This window comes from Xyrauchen texanus, chromosome 47, assembly GCF_025860055.1.
Source record: "Xyrauchen texanus isolate HMW12.3.18 chromosome 47, RBS_HiC_50CHRs, whole genome shotgun sequence".
NCBI classification, from domain to species: domain Eukaryota; kingdom Metazoa; phylum Chordata; class Actinopteri; order Cypriniformes; family Catostomidae; genus Xyrauchen; species Xyrauchen texanus.
The window spans coordinates 5718551-5741047 of NC_068322.1; the positions used below are offsets into that span (position 1 = coordinate 5718551).

Here is a 22497-nt window from a genome sequence, read left to right on the forward strand (position 1 = left end):
GGGGTGGCAAGAGGTGTCATGCAGACTATAAAGGGTGGCAACACCAAAGCAAGCGCCCATTCATAGTTCTTATGGATTGAGGTACCAAGCTTCATTGCAACAAGTACTAGTTCATTAATCAAATTATAAATATCCATGAATTTGTGCTACAACTGCATTTCCACAGGAACCAAACATAGTAACCATTTTGCTACTGATTTGCCAACATAAAAAAAAAAAAAAATATCCAGAGTACCAAGACATTATCTATTAAACACATCAACAAATTCTAAATGTTACTTAGCTTGACATAAAACTGGCAATCTGGAATAAACTTTACCACATTATGCAGGCTAGGGCTGTCAAATGAAAATGTGAATATTCTTTGAATTTATGATGATTTGCTAAAATTGCGCATTCAAATTTTGGATGTGTGCTAAGTACTGGTGATGACTTCTGACCGACAGCATTCGTGCGCTAAAAAAAGGCTAGATAAATCGCAACAAAATACAGTTTAACACAAACCATGTGTCTCAAGATCTCATTTTAAAATTCTTTTTAACTTAACACGGCATCTAAAAACAGTGCTCCTGCACGAGGCGCTGAATAAACTAAAACAAAGCACAGCAAAGACGTTTGTCTAGCAGGTTTACATATAAAAACAAGTGATAAACTGCATGGTTGCCAAAGCGTTTGTTGCGAACAGCCCCTTACAGTAGGTGGAGGTCTTTCAGCGTGGGGTTGGACTGGAACCCTCCATCCTCCCCACAGCCTTTCACGGCTAGACGATTAGTTCCTCTGGTCCGGGAGTCGCTCACAGCCATGCCCACCCCACAACCAGACCTCTGGAAACTTCACGTCTGGCCCCTGGACAGGATGTGGAAGATCTATGTGGCCTACCACTTGCTGTCATAGACACGATCACCCAAGCCAGAGCTCCCTCTACCAGGCAACTTTACGCCCAAAACCAGCACTTGTTCACAAATTGGTGTTCTTCCCTGTCCGAAGACCCACAGAGGTGTGCAGTCGGGTCAGTGCTCTCATTTCTGCAGGAGTGGCTGGAGGGGAGGCTGTATGTAGCTGATATCACGGCCCACCACATGCAGTGGACGGCAAGTCCTTGGGTAAGCACGACTTGATTATCAGGTACCTTAGAGGCGCCCGGAGGTTGAACCCTCTCCGGCCAAGCCTGTTCCCCTCCTGGGATCTCTCAGTGGTCCTCTATGGCCTTCAGAGACCCCCCTTCTAGAATCAGTTGAACTCAAAGCCCTCTCCTTGAATATGGCCCTCATGATCGCGCTCGCTTCCATCAAGAGGGTTTGGGACCTTTAAGCATTCTCTGTTAGCATCACCTGCCTGGAGTTCCCTTCAGCAACCAAGTAGTGTACCTGCAAGCACTGCCCCGGGAGGAGGCAGACCCAGCCTTTTCGTTGCTGTGTCCGGTGCGTGCTTTGCACAGAGCTTTAGATGTTTTAAGCAGCACTTTGTCTGCTTTGGTGGACAGCGGAAAGGGAATGCTGTCACCATACAGAGTCTTTCCCACTGGGCCGTTGATGCCATCGCATTGGCCTATCACACCCAGGCCGTGCCCACACCCTTGCGAGTTCGAGCACACTCGAAAAGAAGCGTGGCATCCTCATGGAGAGTGGCCAAAGGCGATCATGTGCACTCTTATCCCAGGAGATCCTACTAACTCGGCTCCCTGGATGATGCCTCTCTAGCCCTCTGGTCCGCAAATTCAGCAGAGGAATTCCCCGACCAGACTCACTACGGGTACTAAAACTACTCTACTCTGTACTGGAATAGGAGCTCCACAGGATGGGCCCTTGTGTGGATGAATCCCCTGTGTGTATTTTCCGTGGTACGGTCCCCCTATGGGCGGACCCGCATCTCCCTTGAGCAGACCCCGCTGCCTCCCGTTCACCGTGTTTGTAGCAACTCCACCCTCTCAGCAGGTAGGGTCTACCACCGCGCCATTCCCACATGTGGCCTGAAAACCCATGTGAATAATTCGCCACTCTTTACCTCCCCCCAGCCTAGGCAGGTGGTGGTCTCCACAGGGTCTTTTCCCCCTGAAAGAATAGGAGTTGGAAAAGAATGCCTTCCCCAATGTGTGTGATAGCATTAAGATGGCCCCAGCCGCTTTGATTCTATGCGAGAAACATAGAGAGAGAAAAGGCGCGTGCTTGGCACGTCGCTTTGTTCCCCCCTTCAGGGTGCCAGGAACCTAAAACGTTTCTGACGATTTTATGTGGTGTTGGGGAAGAGTACGTATAGTTTGACTCGGCTTGACAATTTGGCACGCAACTGCCTGCCCGCACCTGCGTCAGCAGCGCACGTACACGGTTCAGCGCATGGTGTGATTGAATAGGCGAATAACCTAGATGATTTTGTTAGTCAGTAGATGAACACATATATCATGACTGATTGATCTAGTGGTTAATTTGTACATATAGTTTGTTGAGGTTCTGGTTTCTTATTCACACAAATATAACTTTTTATTGTTATAAACCAAGATTGCTGTATGTCAGTGGATGGGTGCTATACTTTAAAAATAAAAGGCAATAAAAGATGCAAGGAGATGAGAGTAGTGGAAACACAGACACTTTTATTGATCATTCTGTATTTGAAAAAATAGCAAACTCCGAAGTTCAGACAGCGACAAACACAAACTGGAATCTGCGCGAGAGCACTGGTGACCAAGATGGCACAGCTCACGAAAACCCATCTCCCATCAACACAACCCACCCATGAAACACTCAATTATAAAACACATGTTTATATAGGAAGGAAACACACTGTGTGCCTGTGCTCCCCATTAACAATCAGCTCACCTGGTTACCTCACACCTGAGAGTGATAAAGAGAGAGGGAGATAAAGACAACAAACACGCTCTAAATATACACAAAAAATATGGCCAATTTCTTACCTCTTTTTTCTAAATGTATTTGTCTATATTGTCATATTGTTGTTGTGGTTGAGGAAATATACTCAAAACCTAAGCCTGCAAGTACCCAAACACTGCACATGTGTTGCAGCAGCAAGTATGCGATTGGCTGCTGCTGTAACCCATCACGCCATTGGCCGCTTCTTAAACCTATCATGCAATTGACCACTGATATATTTTCACTTGACTGGCTGCCACTGTAATTATTAACACGATCAGTCTGTGTAGTCTTTTGTGCATCTGATGTGAGTTGAGGCAGTTCGACATCAATAAACCCCTTCACAATGTCAACATCTTACATTAATTTAGACTTATACTGGGGTGGCAGATGGAGTGGCAATGCCTTTCTTAGGATGGTATGTCCTCTGTTTGCCACCCCAGTAGATTCTCCCCTGTATGGACCTACAGAAATGAAATATTCTTTTAAAAATCTTAATTTGTGCTCAGCAGAAGAAGGAAAGTCATACACATCTGGGAAGCCAGGAGATTGAGTAAAACATGAGAGTAAAACAAATATCTCTTTAATATAATTCAATTTTGGGGGCCTTTTTCAACAAATATTGATATATGCATTATTCATTATAGTAGTGACAGCTGTCAAATAAACAAATAAATCTGTGAATTAGTTTGAACGAATCAATTTGCTAAAATTAATCGAACTTCACAACAATAATAATAATTTAAAACATGTTACATGTTACATGTTACAACAAAAACTACGTGGTAAACTGATTATCAATTCAGTCTCTGAATTTGCCTTTTCAAAATGGATGAATATCCTCCCTGGTAATACGTTCCCAGTGTCAACACATTACAGTAGACCATGTCATTTCAAATGATGAGAAACATATGTCCACAACTGTCAAAAAACCAATCACACCTGATTCTTCTCCAAGCGCCATTGCACTGTTTATTTCACACATGTGTATAACTGCAATAAACACAGATGAATAGAGCAATCCTTACAGACTCTCCTACCAATGTTCATTGGTGTAATAGTACAAAGTCCCAGGCGTGATCAAATTGGACCACAGATTTCTCTTGACACCAATGATCCGAGGGGGCATGTTTGGTTTAAGTGATAGCTCTGATAGACTGGGGTGGAAATCAGTAGACAAGTCTCGTTGCAATGTAATTTCCAGGCCCCTGAGTCCAACAAGCCTCCTTGGCTGTGAAAATCCATGGCAAAGAGACAATGCTGGAGGCCACAAGCTTGTGCAGTACACCTACATGCTTGCTTTTTATATTTGCATTCTGTGCAAGATTAGAAGTTCGGGGACGTGTAGAAGGGAGCGTAAAAAGGTTATGTTTCTCATCTAGCCCCCTTTCCTTCTCACCTGCCATTGTGTCGACACTGATTACGCAAACCGCCCCCGCTGTTGGCGACATTACCAATTTAATTACAGAACCTCAGGTGAACTATGCTCACTCAGGGTAATCCTGAAAAGTTTCCTGAAATCTTAATGCTAACGATGTCTGTAATCTTGAAATATACTAACTAGCAGATAAGTGTAGCATTGCATGCTAATACAATCCTATCCTTTCAGTCGTTTTTGTACACCTTCCCCTGTGATGCGACCGGAAGTTCAGACCTGGGTTCAGAAACCACGTTGAAACCAAGAAGTAATCACGTTTGCGTACTCAGTGAAAAGCATGATTCAAAGGATGCATTTGTCCTTCTAACATTACATTTTTATTCCACAGATGATTAGGTTTAGTTTTGGGGTTTGGTTTGGGAGGTAATGTTATGCATTTCACTTCACATTATCGCAGCCTGTACAGCTGAAAATAACTCATATCACAACTTGTTTTGGCACCCCTTTGTGGATCTTTCATTGAGAAAATGGAGCTCACATGTGCCCACATGCCCAACAACAGTTACTGCTTTGGCCACTGGGGGCAATGTTTAACATTTTGTAAGCGCAGACTGATTTCAGCTAAAGAAAAGTCAATCTATTGTTTCCGAGTTCACTGTGAGATCAGTATGATCATAAGATATACGATTTGACTCATCCGAGAAGGTGCAGCTGTTTTTTTCCAATAGTCAATAAAATAAAATAATTTCAAATTGATACAATACAGGCATGAAATTTTAGCTAGCCTCCTATCCAACACTTTGTTTTAAGAAAGAAAACATCAGTGAACAAATTTGGTCACTCATTCCATATTTGTATGAACAATAAAAATGACTGATCCATGTCAGTATCCTGTAATACACTTTCCTTGTCTCATTCCGAACTCAGTTTTTTCTTTCTCCATGGTCTCCATGGTAAACAATCTTTTTTGGTTAAGGTAAGGGGCTAGACTTTATGGTTAGGTTTAGGTTTGGGTAGGGGTTAAACTTAGGAAAAACCCTAATAACATTATATGTTGGTTCATTTATTTTTTCTCTATGGGGGGTAAAAGTCAAGTTTGTAGAGGGGATCTGATTTTATTAATCTGGAATTTATTCAATTGTGAAAAGTGGTCTCTACATAACAGGTTGTTGAAAGGGTTGACAAATACGAGGGCTTGGTAATGTAATATTTGATGAAAGTGAATATTTGATTTGTGGACTTACTTATTATGACGAGGAGGATGGTGGGGCCAGGCTGTGAGAGCACACGCCCAGCCCTGAATAGGGCTAATTAGCCGGGAGGGGAATAAAGACCAGCCAGAGGTGCCAATTCGAGAGAGAGAAAGAGAGAGAGAGAGAGAGAGAGAGAGAGAAAGACACACGCGGCCACGCTGTATGTGTGTGTGTTTTTGTTTGTTTTATGTTGTTCCAGTTTCCTCCTTGCCAATCCTTTACCTGATACACTAGTGCCAAAAGAAGAGTCCTCGCCACTGCCATCTGCCAGGGGAGCAGCTGTGGCCGTCTGCCTGGGGACGGAGGGGTCACTGCTGGCCGCCAAGTGTCAGAGGAAACGATGTCGTCCACCAAGAAAGGGAGGAGCCGTTCCGTCCAACAGGGGTCGGAGGACTCACTGCCGTCTGCCAGGGGAGGAGCGAGCTATCATCCACCAGAGGTCAGAGGAGTGGCTGAGGACCAGGCGATGTTGTGTCCGGGGACCGACAAGCCAGTTTTCTCTCTCTACTCTGTCGCTCCACCTTGCTCTTTCCCTCTCCCCTTTCCCTCTCCTTGTCTCTCTCAGGGTTCCATAAAGGTGGGAAAGACCTGCTGGCAGGCACAGCCGGAAGGGCAACATCCCACCTCCAGGAAGGGATGGGAGTACATCATGCTGGGGAAACATCATGCCTGAGTCGGGCGATGGAGTGGTGTGACGAGGAGGAGAGTGGGGCTAGGCCGTGAGGACGCATGCCCAGACCTGAATTGGGCTAATCATCCGGGAGGGGGATAAAGACGAGCTGGAGGTGCCAGTTTGAGCGTGAGAGACACACGCGACCACGCTGTGTGTGTGATTGTGTTTATGTTTGTTTTATGTTGTTTTAAGTTAAGGAACATCATTAAAGTTTACGTTGACTGTTCTGCCAGTTCCTGCCTCCTCCTTGCCGGGTTTCGGCACCAGTGTAACAAGTAAAGAATGGGCAAGGAGGAGGCGGGAACCGGTAGAACAGTCAACGTAAACTTTAATGACATAAACTCAACTTAAAACAACATAAAACGCATAGACGCACACACACATACACATACAGCGGCCGAGTGTGTCTCTCTCTTTCTCAGACTGGTGTCCCCGGATCCCTTTTATCTCTCTCTCCTGCTGATTAGGTGACTCAGCACCGGCCACACACCCTCATGGCTCGGCCATGCCCTCCTCCTCATCACCCATATACTGGTGAATAATTCACAATAATACTAGGAACATGAATCAAATGTAACTAAGTCGGATGTGGAATTTTCCACATCTCTGACTTCCAAACATATAGCAGATATGATGTTTAAAGGAGCAAAACTGCAGCGTTAGCATTTGTTTTGCAGGGATATCCCTACCTGATACTGCATCTCTGACTTGTGACCATAAAGCTATTCCATTGCCTGACACTTGAAAGGAAACAAAATGATGATGCATTATCTTTGCAGATGTTCGATTGTTTTGCTGGTAGTTCATTATAAGAAGATCATTTATAATGTTTTACACACTTATATCTGCAATCATTTGTGTGTTTTATTTGCTTATCATTAACTTTGTACATACACCCACATCGCTGTGAAATCTGAATTTGGACTTCCAGCTGTGGTTTTACGTTTTATTCCAAGTTGATTTGAACGCAGCATTAGCCTAACATTGGGGTAGATTGAGTCTAGTGCCGATGATCTGAGCTGGTAACAGCAAGGTTGTATTGTATGTTCAAACCCCACAAAAGGGTTTTTCATAAACAATCAACTATAACTAATGCATTTGAGATTTGTTCCTAACATATAAACACATCACGGATAATAGATTTATTTTCCTCTGTTAAAGAGAGGTGGTAATGATTAGTTTCCGATCTCTTTTATGTTGTCAGTTTATGGTAACATGAGAGGGCACTTATTCAATTCTATACTGCATTATTCACACAAATGAGAATACGTAGCCTTGGAAACTGTCGACACACACACACGCACGTCCTCCTTTCACATCTAATGTCTCAAAAACCATGCCGCATCATCAGCACAACTGACAAACATAATCAAATCTGTGTGAGCTCCGAAACAATCGTTTGGGATGACAAAAGGATAGTGCTCTAATTATGGCGAGGTTTATATAGGTGAAACTGTTTTTCAAATTGCTTAATTTGTGTCAGATGAGGAATGCATCGCCATTGAACTAGTTTCTCAGAAAGCACGAGCATGCAAAAAAATATGAGCAGCCTGAGCAAGCACTCTTGAGACATTTTTTTTTTCACCGAGCGATGATGGCTGTATTCGTCACAACAGAGTGCTTCCAGAAATAAAGTGGGATGCGCAGTGATGGACATGTAATTCATAAAGTGTACATGGGTTGAGAAAATGAAAGGATACTGACCATGCTTAAAGACATGGGCATAGGATAATAGACAACAGAGTTTAGCAATATATAAAGGGGAAAGAAAACATGCTAAAGTCTAATGTAAGCCATATGGTTTGGATTGGCCCTGTAGGCAATTCAAAAGATAATAGTAGTATAAATGCATTTTTCAAAGAATAGCCCTTTAAAGGTAATTCGTTTTAAAGGTATGTCATTTCTGAATGCACTGTATCCTGCCTACTATTTGATAAAATAGTATACATTATGTAAGAGTAAAGATTTTAAACAGTCTGTAGTATGCTTCAGTACATTGATGTCACATTAGTTCATATTTAACAGTGAGTGCCATACAGTTATGTCAGAAACAAAAACTTTTAGATCACATCACATATCAACTTGAAATATTGAAAACATTTAAATGCTAAAAATCCAATGTAATTTCACATTATGAAGGCATTCTGTACTGTAGTTTACAACACAAGCCACATAACACATAAACTCTTATTGGTACACAATATTGGCCATATACACAAACGCATAGAAAGAGTTTGAAAAATCAGCAGTTTTTTATAAGGAAGAATTTCTTCCTTGCCTCAAAAGAAATAAGGAATCTGAATCTATCCCCCTCTGAATGGCTTCTAAATATTTCATATAGCAAAGAGTAAGTATTTGCAGTGGACTGTTTCATCCTGCTAGCGTCTGAACACATTGTTTTAACCAACAAAACCAAGGCCTCCGTTTGATGGTTACCGAAGTGCTTCTGGTTAGCCACAATCAAAGCTTCCCATTCAGTTTTCCTGTGACCTTAATATTCCTCTTGTGTTCTGACCTGGAGTTCATTCCCATCTACCAGGCATGGATCCATGTGTTTTACAGCCTGGATTATAATCTGCTCAATGAGAACACCATGTAAACTCCTTGTATTCCAGCTCAATCTAAAGATACTGGTTTATTCCAATTAACTTCCATTGGGTAATTGATAGTGGTGATGGTGTATATATTGATAGTATATAGATTACTCAGATATACAGTATTTAGAACCATATAGCTCTTTCATTGAGAATAGGTGATGGTAAGTAATCCATATTTGGGATTATCATCCCAATGTCCAGTCCAGCCTTTCAACACATGTTGGCCCAATCCATGTTCGTAATAGCCTTCTTTCCAACAGTGAAACCAACAGCAGTGATTATACTTCAGCTATTAGCAGAAGTAGTCTAATTTTACTCCAGGTACATATTTTTCCATAATCATGGACCCAAAAAGTTCTTGGACACTTTAACCACACTTAAAAATATATGCATGTCAACATTTATCAAATCAAATATCAAGTCAAGTGGCATTTATTTTAAAGAAACTTAACACAAGCACACTTTTCAAGATAAACTTTTTACAAAAAGAACGTTAGGTTTAAATCATACCATATGAAACAATAAATAATTCTATTCAGAAATTAAGACAAATCATATTATTTTATATCAAATTATGCAGGATGTATAGTTAGTTATAGTTAGATAGTATAGGTAGTTCCCACCTTTGTGAACATGAGGGGAACAGACTTCGTACATCTTCATACACACTAAAAAGGACTGTAGGAAAAATTATTTAAAAGTAAAAAAAAGAAGAAGAAAAAAAGATCTAGCATCTAGTTTCTGGCTTGGCTTTTTTCCCCCAATGTATTCTTGCCATGACGATGTAATGTCAACAAACCCTAAAACCCTGAAATGACCATTTCAAAAACTTTACAGTTGTTTCTGAGTTTTGACAGAAGAATTTATGTATGTGCTGTTACAAACTTGTGGGCTTGACATTTCTGTATTTCAACCCTCCAAACATTGGCCACATTCATTTCCATTGTAAGTGCCTCAGGCTAAATCTACTTTCATCCGGATACATTTGAAAACGGAGTTTTAATTTCACAACGCACTCCGTCCACACTAGCGTTTTCAAGCGTTTACCAAAAGCTGCTCGTCCACACTGAAATGTATGAAAACGCTAAAATCATGTTACTGCGCATGTGGAAAGTCCCCGTTGCATGCATGATCTGAAACGTAATTGTCCTCGTGTTCCGTCGCCGGACACCAATTCCGAGTAAACTTCCGTTCGCCTTTGAAGGAACGCAATAGGATGGTTTTACAAAGTAACATTTATTTTTTAACAACACTATCAAAGTGAGTATCAAGTACAACAGCGCCACTAAAACATTGTCTCAGTGTCGGCGGGAGGCCAAAATGGAGCGAAAAATATGCGTTTTCAAACAAAAACGTATTAGCGTGGACAAGGCCTCACTGTAACATTGTTTTTTGCTTTTTTAAAGAAAAGTAGGGACGATTCTAAATACATTTTTGTGGTAATCAATAGGGGCAGTGGTGGCTCAGTGGTTGAGGCTCAGTGTTACTGACCAGAAGGTTGGATGTTCAAGCCCCAGCACCACCAAGATGCCACTGTTGGGCCCTTGTTCAAGGCCCATAACCCTATCTAAAATTATTCCAATATCTTTTGTTGTAGGATGTTTGTCCAATCAAACGCTACTGTATTTTGGTGCAAATCCTTGTGCTACTTGGTAGAAACTAGTAAAATTAGGCAGATGCCAACATGGACAGGTTGCATGCCATGTTTTCTTCATAAACAAAAACATATAAAAATTAAATATGGGTTAATTTGCATTATTTAAATAGTGGCTGGTGAGAGCATGAAACCACCTAAAGAAAATTGGGTATCATGAACATGTCCTGTGTTGGATAGCTACTAGATGTCCAGTGTAAAATCTGACTGTTGAAGCAAAACCAGTTGAAAATCAAATGTCATGGTAAATTGCTTTGAAACACATACAAAAGAGAATATTAAGTACATCAAAGAACATTATTCATTGTTAATTTGTCTGTGTTTTAAATAAAACAATGTGCTTTACAACGCTGACTCATTATTTATTTTATGCCATGAGCATCGCCGTCAGAGACCTGAAAATGCTGCATGCACAGAAGCAGCTAAGGCTGAGCATTCATTCGTTGACTAGTCACCCTAAAGGGGTTTTGAGGCCACATTGTATGAAAAATAAAAAGGTGCAATAAAAATGAATGCTGACTGAGACTATCATTCTGCCAAACATCTTTTAATGAAAATAAAGTCAAATGGGTTTGGAATAACATAAGGGTGAGAAAATGATTAAACTAAAGTATTCATTTAAAATGCTTTAAAACAGAGCAAATGTTAGGGATTGTTTAATGTAACTTGGGGGTTTGGTATGGCAGGATCTTTGTTGCTAGATGGGGAGTATCTTTTCAATCCCCTTCAATCCTTTATTCAAAAGAGAAAAGATGCACTTTGAATAAGCTGAAGTGAACATTTGAAGCTTGAGCTATTCATATCCTGCTATTTAATCAGTTAATATATAAAGGTGGGCTTTTTTTTTTTTTTCAAAGCCAGCAGCATGGCAAACAGATAAAAAGACATTCAGACTTTTTTAAAGACAAAAATCTAGGCTTTCCAAGCACGAATACTTCAGGTTCAGTCTATCTGACCATTTGTATTCATAAGCCACTGTAGCCTGTAACAAGGATGAGAATGACGATAAATACAGCAACAGAGCCGGTCCCAAGGGAACGACCATCATCATCTCGTTTTTTTATTGGCCTTTTATTCAAGCACCACCATCTTGTACTCACTGTTTGTTTTTTTCTCCCATATAAAGGGCATTCTAAACCCATCCAGGAATCTTCCAACTACAGCCCATGTGGCTTTTTCTGGACAGCTTGTCAACAAACCAGTTTATTGTTGTGCAGCTGTTTTCATGTACTGCTTGTGTAGAAATCCAGCTGGACATGTTCCAATTTCCTTTAACTCACTCTCAGATTGCTGTGTTGTAAAATATTATTGCTAATATTTTGACTTAAAAGGGAATAATTCACACCAAACTTCAAATTCTGTCATTTATTCACCCTCATGTCATTCAACCCAATATTTTTATTCTTTCATGACACACAAAAGGAGGGCTTAGGTGAAATTTCTAAGCTTCTGTTTTACATACAGATGGTACTCAACCAGAATGGGCTTTTTTCCACTGCGGTTGCCATGGCAATTATGCATTAGCAGCTCTTAACCGCTAACTGGCACAATGACCATATAATTAAAAAAGGCCAGAGCCAAATGCTGTGGCAACATTTTTGCTAAACGATATTACAGCTGCATCCAAAACCAGGATAATGCTGTTTATGGAGGTAGGAAGGGATCAAGGCACATTCGAATCCAATGCTCATGTCCTATCCTTTCCACTGAGATACCTTCATCTGATAAATTTTTGAAGGCAGCAAAGATATGTCCTCCGCTGTACTTGAAATCTCACAGTCCTGTGTCCGCGGTTCCTCAATGGTTGAGCTGAAGAAAACAAATGATGGCCGAAGAGGCGGTTGATAGCCAATTTGTATATAAATGTAATTCTTTTCCCCACTTTTCCAACTTTTAATTCCATTTCTAGCAAGAAATTTGTATTGTAGTAATGGAATATACACTTGGTTATTGCCCAAACTCTCTTGATTTTGTTTTAGATTATTAGACCATTGTGGTTAGTTGAACTGAATAAAGCAAACATGTTTCCTTTAGTGGACACCGGATGGCGATAATCAGTTGCTGGTACCCTAGCAACGATGGGACATTATGCTGCCTCAGTAGCCTGTCCACTAACCGGTTTCTGTATGTACCTTTGTATGCAAACACTGTCTGTTGAGTCATTGACTTATTGGGCAGCGAAGCAACAAGACAGCAGCCTTTGGTTTAAAGTGAATGAAATGTTCTCTCAAAGAGATGTTTAATGTCAATGTTCAAGTTTTAAATCAACAAAACCAAACTTTCTACCCTAAACCTAAACAATAGTGTCATAAAAAGCAAATGTAAGATAAAAACAATGGGTAATGCAGCCACGTCATTTTGTGGTGCTTCTACGACACTCGCAGTTCATGTGTTGACTTGCATCGCAGTTGAGTTACTGCGCAATATGATTGTGTATGAAAAGCTTGTAAATGTATTTGGTTATGTAATGCAAATGCTAAAATGTATCACCTTAGGCTACGTCTACATTAATCCGGATACATTTGAAAACGGCGTTTTCGTTTCAAAACGTTCTGTGTCCACACTAGTGTTTTCAAGCGAGATGCTCGTCCACACTGAAACATCCCGAAACACAAATTCCGAGTAAACATCCCTTCGCATTTGAAGGAACACAAAGTGATGGTTGTACAAAGTAACATTTATTTTTTAACAACGCTATCAAAGTGAGTATCAAGTACAACAGCGCCACTATAATACGGGCAGCCATCTTGATTGTTTTGGTTGGATAGATCACATGGCTGCGTCACATGACAACAAATACATCATTTATCATTTTCAGATATATACATTTTCACAGTCCACACTATAACGCAAAAACAGCGTTTTCAAATGTATCCACTTTGGAGTGCGTTTTCTAAAAGCTCAGTTTTCATGGTCAAAAATGCCGTCTCAGTGTGGACAGAAGGCCAAAACAGAGAGAAAAGATGCGTTTTCAAACAAAAACGTATTAGTGATTTCATTGTATGAGGAAGAGTATGAAAAGTAAGTGTTTATGAACTGATAATCTGATGTTTTACTTGTGATTTGTAAGGAAGGAAATTAAATAATTGTTGCTGAAGCGCCTCTAGTGTCATTTCACCAGTAAATTGCTGTGATACGTAGCCTACGAGACTTAAAAATAATAATTTTGGTATAGTAACCTGATTCTGCTACATCCCTCTACTGTAGTTAGTATTGAGTCAATTCTTTGTAGGGCACTAATTCAACAACCTAGTACAATGACTTCTGCATTATTGTTCACTTCAGGTATTGATCTGCCAGCCTTGCATTTGAGATGTTCTGTGCCCACCTGGAAAGCTGAAATAACCCCCTGTTGTCCGACTCTGCCTCAAAAGCACCAGGCTTCTCCTGAAACATTGATACCTGTTAGCCGCCTCTGTGATATTTCACCAGGGATGCTGAGAGACGTGGGGACCTTGTGGCCCCAATCGTGCTGTACAGCTCTAGCTAACAGTGTGGTAATGAACTACCCCCCCGCGTCCATCCCCATCTACTCCGCTCCACCTGCCTTGTGCTCGTTTAGTAATGAACTGATGGAACACATGCATAAAGCAAGTGCAGTCCATCAGCATGTTGCACTCTGCATACATTAATGTGGCCTGGTTGGTCAGCCGTATTATGGACTACTGCCACTCTCAGAAGTCTATCTGATGTTTAATTGAAGCTGAAGGCAGCAACACAAAAGGCTAGTTGTTGTTTTTTCCAATTTACAAATTCAAGCAGAAGCCTGCGTCAAATTTGATAATTGGAACTTATTCTGCTGTGACCACATTGTGCTCAGAAATGTCATCCACTGTAACTGTAAGTCTGGAATACTTCATGTCCTTGGCAGAGGCATTAGACAAAGACAGAAGACATCTGCGTATTGAGTGTTCATTGGAAGCACACAGAATTCTTATTTATGTTCTGCATTGTTACATTCCCTGATGATTAAAAAGAACAGTTCAACAATCATGACGTATTTTTAAGTTTTTAGAATATTTAACGAGAGAAAATAAATGGGTGACACTTTACAATAAGGTTCAATTCAATTGTCAACATTAGTTTCTGCATTATGTATCATTAACAAACAATTAATAAAATATAAAATATAACTTTGTTAATGTTATTTAATAAAACAAATTTTTTTTTTCATTATTAGTTCAAGTTAGTTCATACTGGATTAAAGGGGCATTCAGTAACTTTTTGCTCGTGTCATCATAGACTTACAGTGACACCTAGTGGTGTGGATGCAGCATCATTAAAAATCAACAGTTTTCAGTTACAGATGCCATTGTAGAAATTCACTATTGACAATCAGCCATGATTAATTTAATCCAAGAGTGAAAGCATCCAATAATAATTACTGAAATTAAGCGAGTAGTATTCAGCTGGTCATGTGATTCTAAAATGGCAGCCCCCATGAGGGCGCCCCTGCCCCATGTAGAATCAAAAATCTTTTGTAAGGTTACTGATATGACTGACTACAGTGCTCATTTCATGTGAGTGGTCATGATTTTATATTGTTTCAGAATTACAATTCATTTCTTGATTGAGTTCACCTTTAACCAATGTTAACAAATTCAACTTTTTATTTAAAAGATTAGTACTAGTATGTTGAAATTAACATTCACCAAGATTAATAAAGGCTTTAAAAGTATTGTTCATTGTTAGCTCATGTTAACTAATGTTAACAAATGGACCCTTATTGTAAAACCAAAAAAATGTAGGGCGGAAGTTGACATCAGGAAGTCACATTTCCTGGTTTGGAATGTGTAAGTATTGCAGGGTAAACCTATAAAGCGGTGAATGGAAGACCACAGCAGATATTATTTTGTGTTCAAATATCATTCAATATATCTCAGTCTTCATCTCTTTATCCCACCACACTTTTGGTTGCAGAGTAATACTGTAGGTAGCATTTAGGCTAGCAAAACTTTATATAGCGCATTTAAAGCAGGGGTGGGGAACATCAGGCCTCGGGGCGTATAAAGCCTGTGAGACCATTTTACCCGCCCCGCTATGCCATTCGAGGTAGAATATGAAAAGCAAAAAATGGCCTTGAATCCATCAACTGTAAAATACAAATGTATTACAAATAATTTTAAATAATAACGCAAAATACTTTATAGTGTGTGAGCACGTAACAGATGTGTACGTTAAAATCAACCCACAATCAGAAATTGTAAGCAACTGTATGGCCCGCAAATATATTTTTAATGGGAAAAAGGTTCCCTACCCCTGACTTAAATGGAAAGTTCATCTGAAAAGTTAGATTCTGTCATCATTTACTCACCCTCATGTTGTTACAAACCTGTTTGACCTTTTTCTTCCATGGAACACAAAAGGAGAATATAAGAAATAGTATAGAAAAAAAAGATGCAATGAAATGGTAAATGAGGCCACAATTTGGCCTAAATTCTCCTTTTGTATTCCACAAATGAAGGAAAGTCATACAGGTGATAAAAATTATCCTGTACATGCAATTTTGGTTGAACTATCCCCTTTTAAGTAAAAAATATTCAATTGATACAGAGACAAATGATACATCTTTCATTCTAATTAGCACCTTTTAAGAATTATCAGTCAGTCATCTCATAATTGAACCATCCACAAATGCATACATACAACAAAACCTAGAAGGAGCTTTGACAGATCTGCATGCATATTAGCTTCAGACCCATGGGAAACAGTGTAGTGTAATTAACATTATCAAAATACATTGACAGGAGATACAAATATAATCTAAATGGTAAGTTCACGATGAATCAATGAGACAGGAAATGCCAAAATTGAGCACTAAACATACTGTTCTATAACCATAGTTGATACCTCACATTATATAGTCTCACCATGAGGCAAGACATTTTTGACCTTTACAAATGAAACCACTAAACACACACACACACACACACACACACACACACACACACACACACACACGTTGGTGTGGCTATCCTTATAAGGACTCTCCATAGACATGTTTTTTATACTGTACGAACTATAGATTCTATCCCCAAAGCCTACCCCTAAACCTAACCCTCACAGAATTTGTTTTTACATTTTCAAAAAAACATATTTTAGTATGTTTTTTAAGCGATTCGAATTATGGAGACACTAGAAATGTCCTCATAAACCACATTTATAGCATAATACCCTTGTAATTACTAGTTTTTAACCTAAAACAATGTCCTTGTAAACCACCCAAACCCGCCCACACACACACACACGCACACACACACAATGACTTTACCAAGCCTAGTGCTGGAATCTCCACAGCGCTCTTTGGAAGTGCAGTTTCCCTAGTAAGATTAATATTCAATAAACATTATATTTATCAATAATATATGTGTGAATGAATACTTTAAAATAAATAAATAAATAAAATTCACAATTCACATATTTGGTAAGATTTACCCAGAGGAAAATATTATTGCAGAGGAACTGATCAGAGGTTGCTCTTTCATAGCACAGGAGGTTTAATGGAGTTCTCAAACTGTCTATGTTTCATTTCCGTATTAACACTGTCCTAACATTTCTTAGGAGAGCTATAAATAGACACAAAAGAAACAATAGTTGACATACAGTAAGAGTATAGAGCTATAAAATGAATGTGATTAGCATAGTCTTTGAGGAATTTTATGAGACTTCAAATCTTTTGATTGCAGACTTTTGTATCAAGGAAATCTCGGAAAGCACAGTTTGTGACATGGTTGAGATCTCTTCTGAAACTATAGAGTGACCCTTTTTCTCAGGAGAAAAATCTGAGAAGCAGGTGACTTCATTAAAAGTCTCCATTTAATCTCATTGACGCCTAGAAGAAAAATGTAGATGTTAAAGAGATCTCATCTGCAATTTCTATTTCCTGTGGGTATTCTTACTAGCATCCTATTTAGTGTTAATAGACTCAAATGAAAGCATAGCAGGTCGCCTACGAAATGTAAACGGATTTAGACCAAGTGTGCAGTTAAATGAAGAACTTCTCAGCAATATTAATGACACTCCTCACAATATAACAGTGTGTACTTTGCTGCAAATGCATGCCTGCTCAAAGCCTTTTTTCAGGTCAGCTAGAAATATGCATTGAAATTGTACCATTTAACAAAGGAAAATCTCTGTAATATTGCATTGCAGAATGCAGAGATAATAAATCACTTTGAACACAGAGCTCACAAGGGAAAAACTGGCATCAAAACAAACTCCACATATCCTGCAATTACCCAAAACTAAAACAGAGAGGATGAAGAGGTAAAATGACAGAGCAAAAAGCACATAATTGCTAAAGCGAGTCTTGTTTCAGAGAGAAATATTAAAAGAGAGACAAGGGGACATTTTTAACAGTGATTAAACAGAAACACAAACAGACCAGGGAAACATATTAGCGGGAGACTAATTAACAAAGTTCAATGCTAAATGAACATTAATAGCAAAGATAAGTTTGTTACGCTGCCTGGTCAATATTTATACGTTTTCCTGCTAACTGAGCTTTCATTTTGCTTTGGGGCAGCGAAACCAGCCGCAAAAGGGACATAGGTCCACGTTTTGGAGTGACGAGAAAGAACAGGCATTGCAAAATGTAAAATTTTATTTTCAAAAATGTAAGCAGATTACACAGTTAACTTTCAGCAATTGCAGTCCTAACTTAACAGTACTCACATTCGGGACTTCAAAATGAAAGACTCACAAACTTACACACTATCTACCCAGAATATACAAAAAGAATACAGAATAAATATTAAAATGGCCACAAGAGAAAAAAGTAAGGAGTTCAAAACAATTAGTAGAGAGCAAATGTAGGGAAAGTAGAAACAAGACTCTGTGCCTCAAATACAATGTTTTTTGTTTTTCCTAGGACATTTTTTACAAATTGTGCAAGATTTCAGACTAAGGCTCTGGTCTTGACATGACAGCTGTTCGCCTAAACACGCACGCACACAAGCACTCACACATACATCCACACACACATGCTCCCTGTGCTCTGCGCACTCAGTGGCATGTAGCAAACATTACAGGATAAGAAATGGGCTTTCGTTGCATGATCAGTGATAATGTGATCGTGGATATTCTTTTTAAGATGGACATGCACTTGACCCTGATGTGAAAACCCTTCCTATTTGACTACATGGGACATTTTAGAGGAGTAGATTAAGAAACCCTCGCCTTGCAAATGAATAACAATGAACAAACAACATCAGAACCATTAAGGCAAGAACAGCTGGAGTGGTATCAGCAATACTGTAACAAAATGTGAGCGTTTGGGTACGTGGATATGACAAACTGAAGTTAGCTTAACTGGTTCTCCACTGTCAATTTAAGTACACGGTTCTCAAGAGCAAGTTTTAAAATTCAAACATTTCATATAAGACTTAGAAAAATGAGATAAGAAAATAACATTGCCAGACAACAGAGACATACCATATGGATCAAAAAACTACAGGAAATAATTTAAGTTGCAATTCCGGAACCCGCACGACAGTACCGCCCCTTTAGACCCGCCCCACCCGAGCCCCACCCAACCCCACCATAGAAGGAAAAAAAGATATCACTTACATTTAAACCAATTTATCCTCCCGTGAAGGTGTATTCCAACAGAGTAAAGTCACCCCACATGTTTTGTTTACTTACAGTGAAAGAGAAGTCTGTTGCAATTTAAAGCATTCGTATTTCAGTTAGAGAAAACACAAGACATCCTTGCAATGCAACTCAGCAAAAAAAAGCATCTTCATGTCTTCTCTTTAGTGCAACTTTAAACACACCAAACAATTCCAGTGATTCCTTTAGGTAAGGTAAGTGTTTATTTGTATTCTTTACACCCTTGAGTCTTTGAAATATCCAAAGCAAATGTCAGTTCCTTCTTGATGTATCCATTTTTTCTTTTCTTTCATTTTTTCATTTTTCTAGATTTTTATCTGTTTATTTATTTTTGCTTATTGGGTTTCAAATGGCCTTTCGCATTGGTTGTTTACTAGAACATAAACACAGGTGTCCTCTGTCCGTGTATCATTTTATTCCATTCAAGCTCCACGGTTTAAGCTGACGATTCAACTACAGGCCTCAAAAAGGTAGAAGATGAGGAAGAGGAGGTGAAGGAGAGAGAGAAAGAGAGAGAGCTGTACAACAGAACACATCCCCGATTGACCAGGGCATCCAAATAAAAACCACATCAAAAAACCTACAGAGCCTTCATATAACACAGTAGGGTTCCCTAGGTAACCTGGATTTTCTGCAGTAAAGGAGTGTGGTGCTGAAGCATCTTCTGAGCTCCCTGTTGGAGAAGATGCAGATGAAGGGGTTGACTCCCGCCTGAGCGAAGCTCATCCACACGGCAGCCGTCAGGTAGCCTCCCGGTATCACCGGGCCCCTGGCGAAGACCCTCCAGTAACAGGCGACCAGGTAGGGTCCCCACAGGCTCAGGAAGAAGAATGTAATGATGTAGAACATCCTGCTTATCCTCTTTTCAGTCTTAAACTCGTCCAGCACCAGCAGACGCCTGCGGCCCGCCGCATTGCTGTTCTGCCGGATTCCCAGCAGGGTAGGAGGTGTTGGGCCTCGACCGAACCCAGCCAGCCAGTTCGCCGCCGCCTGGCCGCTTGCCCCCGGGCCGTGGAAGGTCCAGTTCTGGCTGACGGCGGGCACGAACTGGACAGGCTTCATTTTGCGGCGGTCATGAACGAAAAATATGAGCTTGAGGTAGACGAGCTGGGTGGCCAGTAGGATGAGTGCAAGGAGCAACATGAAGCCCAACGAGTCATTGGCTCGGAAGGAGCGGTGCTGGAACGTGCACTGGTCCTCCTCGCGGATGAAGGAGTAGGTACCCACGTCCAGCACAGGCGGAAAGGCCATGGCAACCGACAACGTCCATACCATGCATATGACTGCCAGGCAGGTCCAGAACGTCAGCCGCTTGGTGTAAAAGCGATGGTGGGCTATTGCCAGGTATCGTGTGACGCTAACACAGAAGAGCATGAAGGCAGTGTGGAAACAGGAGAGCACGCCCAGGAAGGCGATCACTTTACAAGTCAGCGTCCCGTACGTCCAGGCCGAGCCATTTTTGACAGATGTGAACACAAACGGGAAGCAGATGGCCGAGCGGAGGATGTCCGAAGCACAGAGGTCCAGCAGGAAGTAGTAGGGCGCTCGATGGAGGCTCTTGTCTTTGACCAGCAGTATGGAGATCAGGAGGTTTCCGACCACGCCGACGCCGATGATGAAGCCCAGGGAGGTCAATTTAAGGAACGTGGCGAGCGGAGAGACATTCTGCAAGATGTTGTTGTGGTCCCCTGCATGGCTATAGTTCGCCATAGATGGAGAAGGGATCATAGAGAAATCTTAAAACTTTAGCCAAGTATCATGATCTGGATGGAGAGGGGAGCGATAGATCCATCTGCTGTATGCTTTGAAGCAGGTCCCAGCAGCTCGATCGTAGCTGTTGCCTCGCTTCTAAGGCATCCTTTGTTCCTTTGTCTCATCACACCTAAAAAGGTCCCTGAAAAACACGATCCACCCATTAGGACTCGCTCACACAAAACAAACCAGGTGCTTTCCGTTGCATTGCTGGCTCAGTGTGGAGCCATTGCAAGAGAACCATTCTTTTGTCACTGAAATTCCTTTTTGCTAATTGCACATGAAATTGCAGCTGCAACGGTATGCAGTCATGAGCAGTAGCTTAATTCAGCAGAGGGATTCAGCATTAGACAAAAATATAAATCCTGGTTAAAATGATAGCGCCAAAAAAACAAAACACTACCCTTTTCCAAAAAAATAAAATAAATAAATGAAAAGAACGAGAGAACGCTCGACAAGATGCTTCATAAGAACAACCAGGCATTTGTCTGGAAATTAATTTATCTGTGATGTCATCGAAAAGGGTTTGAAATCTATTTATTTTTATTGCGTAAAAGCGAATGGCACATATGTCGAAATGCTGCAAGAAAAGCTGTTGATCACACCCAAAGATCCTGCACAATCTACCCGTGTTCATTCACTTATTTTATCATGCTACTTTTGAAAACATATCATGCATCCACAAAACCATATTATATGACTGTAAAAAGGAATATTGAGTTATATCTCACATATATAAAGTGTATAGCCAATTTGCTTTAAACAGTGGCGTTCGGTGTGCATCAACAGTCGCGCGATTAACACAATTTAATGCAAGTCATATGAAAAAAAGAAGAGAAAGCAGCTTTAGATTAAAACGACGGAATGTATTTTTAATAACCTAGATGTATAATTATGAGCTATTTGTGTGCTGACAAATTCGAGTAGGTAAATGCAAAATAAACATACAACGGATTGCATCTATAAACCGAATCCGTCGTGCATTTCCCGCGTGCATTTCCCTATATTAGCCAATAAATCAATAAACCTTTGCCTGCAATATTTACTAAATTATCCATGATTGCATGATGTTTCGGTGTGTTGGATCAAAATAAGCAGTTTTTACAGGATCGTAAGGGTGATCGCATGCTATCTCAGCATACAAACAGTCTGTTTTTCATTAGATTATTATAATTTTTTAAATAACGGAATGATTTTCGGATGGCTCTGGCCAAGATGCGCGTCCATTATAGGCACAGCAATTCCTCAAAATACATGCATGCAAATAACGAGTGCAATAGACACCACGGAACGAAAAATCAATTAAAAGCATACCTGTTGATATACCCCCTTTGTTTCCCTGGCGGTTATTTACATGGTAGCCGTCACTTTGCCGTAAAAAAAGGTTTAGTTTTGTTGCCTGCTCTTTTTCCCCACACTGTGATTATACAGTAAACGGTGCGGACGGCGCATGCGCACTGGTGCTATTTGTGATCCCAGCCGCGTCTCGAGTCTCTTGTTGCAGCAAGAGAGGCAACATCATCTGCACTGATGGGTGCAGCAGAATCACGGATCCGTTTTGCCCTTCATCTGTGTGAACTAGTGTCTTATGCATCATCACATGAAGAATGATACATGTACATTGTATCTGAGTAGCAGTTTCTTCTTCTGTGTAGCTATATGTGTCTGTGTTGTGTAATATCTCTGTATGGTGTGAATATTGTGGACTAAATCATG

The 22497-nt window shown here is 40.3% G+C and overlaps 1 protein-coding gene across 1 annotated transcript; it reads right to left on the reverse strand.

Annotated features, from left to right (window-relative positions):
- Window positions 1–17917: 17917 nt before the first annotated feature.
- On the reverse strand, window positions 17918–22232 carry LOC127639159 (probable G protein-coupled receptor 85). Its single transcript, XM_052121037.1, has 2 exons — window positions 22096–22232; window positions 17918–20923 (listed from the first exon to the last, which is right to left on the reverse strand). Exon 2 carries the CDS (start codon window positions 20755–20757, stop codon window positions 19621–19623), a length of 1137 nt encoding a protein of 378 aa, XP_051976997.1. The 5' UTR covers window positions 20758–20923; window positions 22096–22232; the 3' UTR covers window positions 17918–19620.
- Window positions 22233–22497: the final 265 nt, after the last annotated feature.

Bases quoted from the DNA above. Each gene is read 5' to 3' on its own strand.
- LOC127639159 (XM_052121037.1), bottom strand. From the start codon at position 20,757: ATGATCCCTTCTCCATCTATGGCGAACTATAGCCATGCAGGGGACCAC.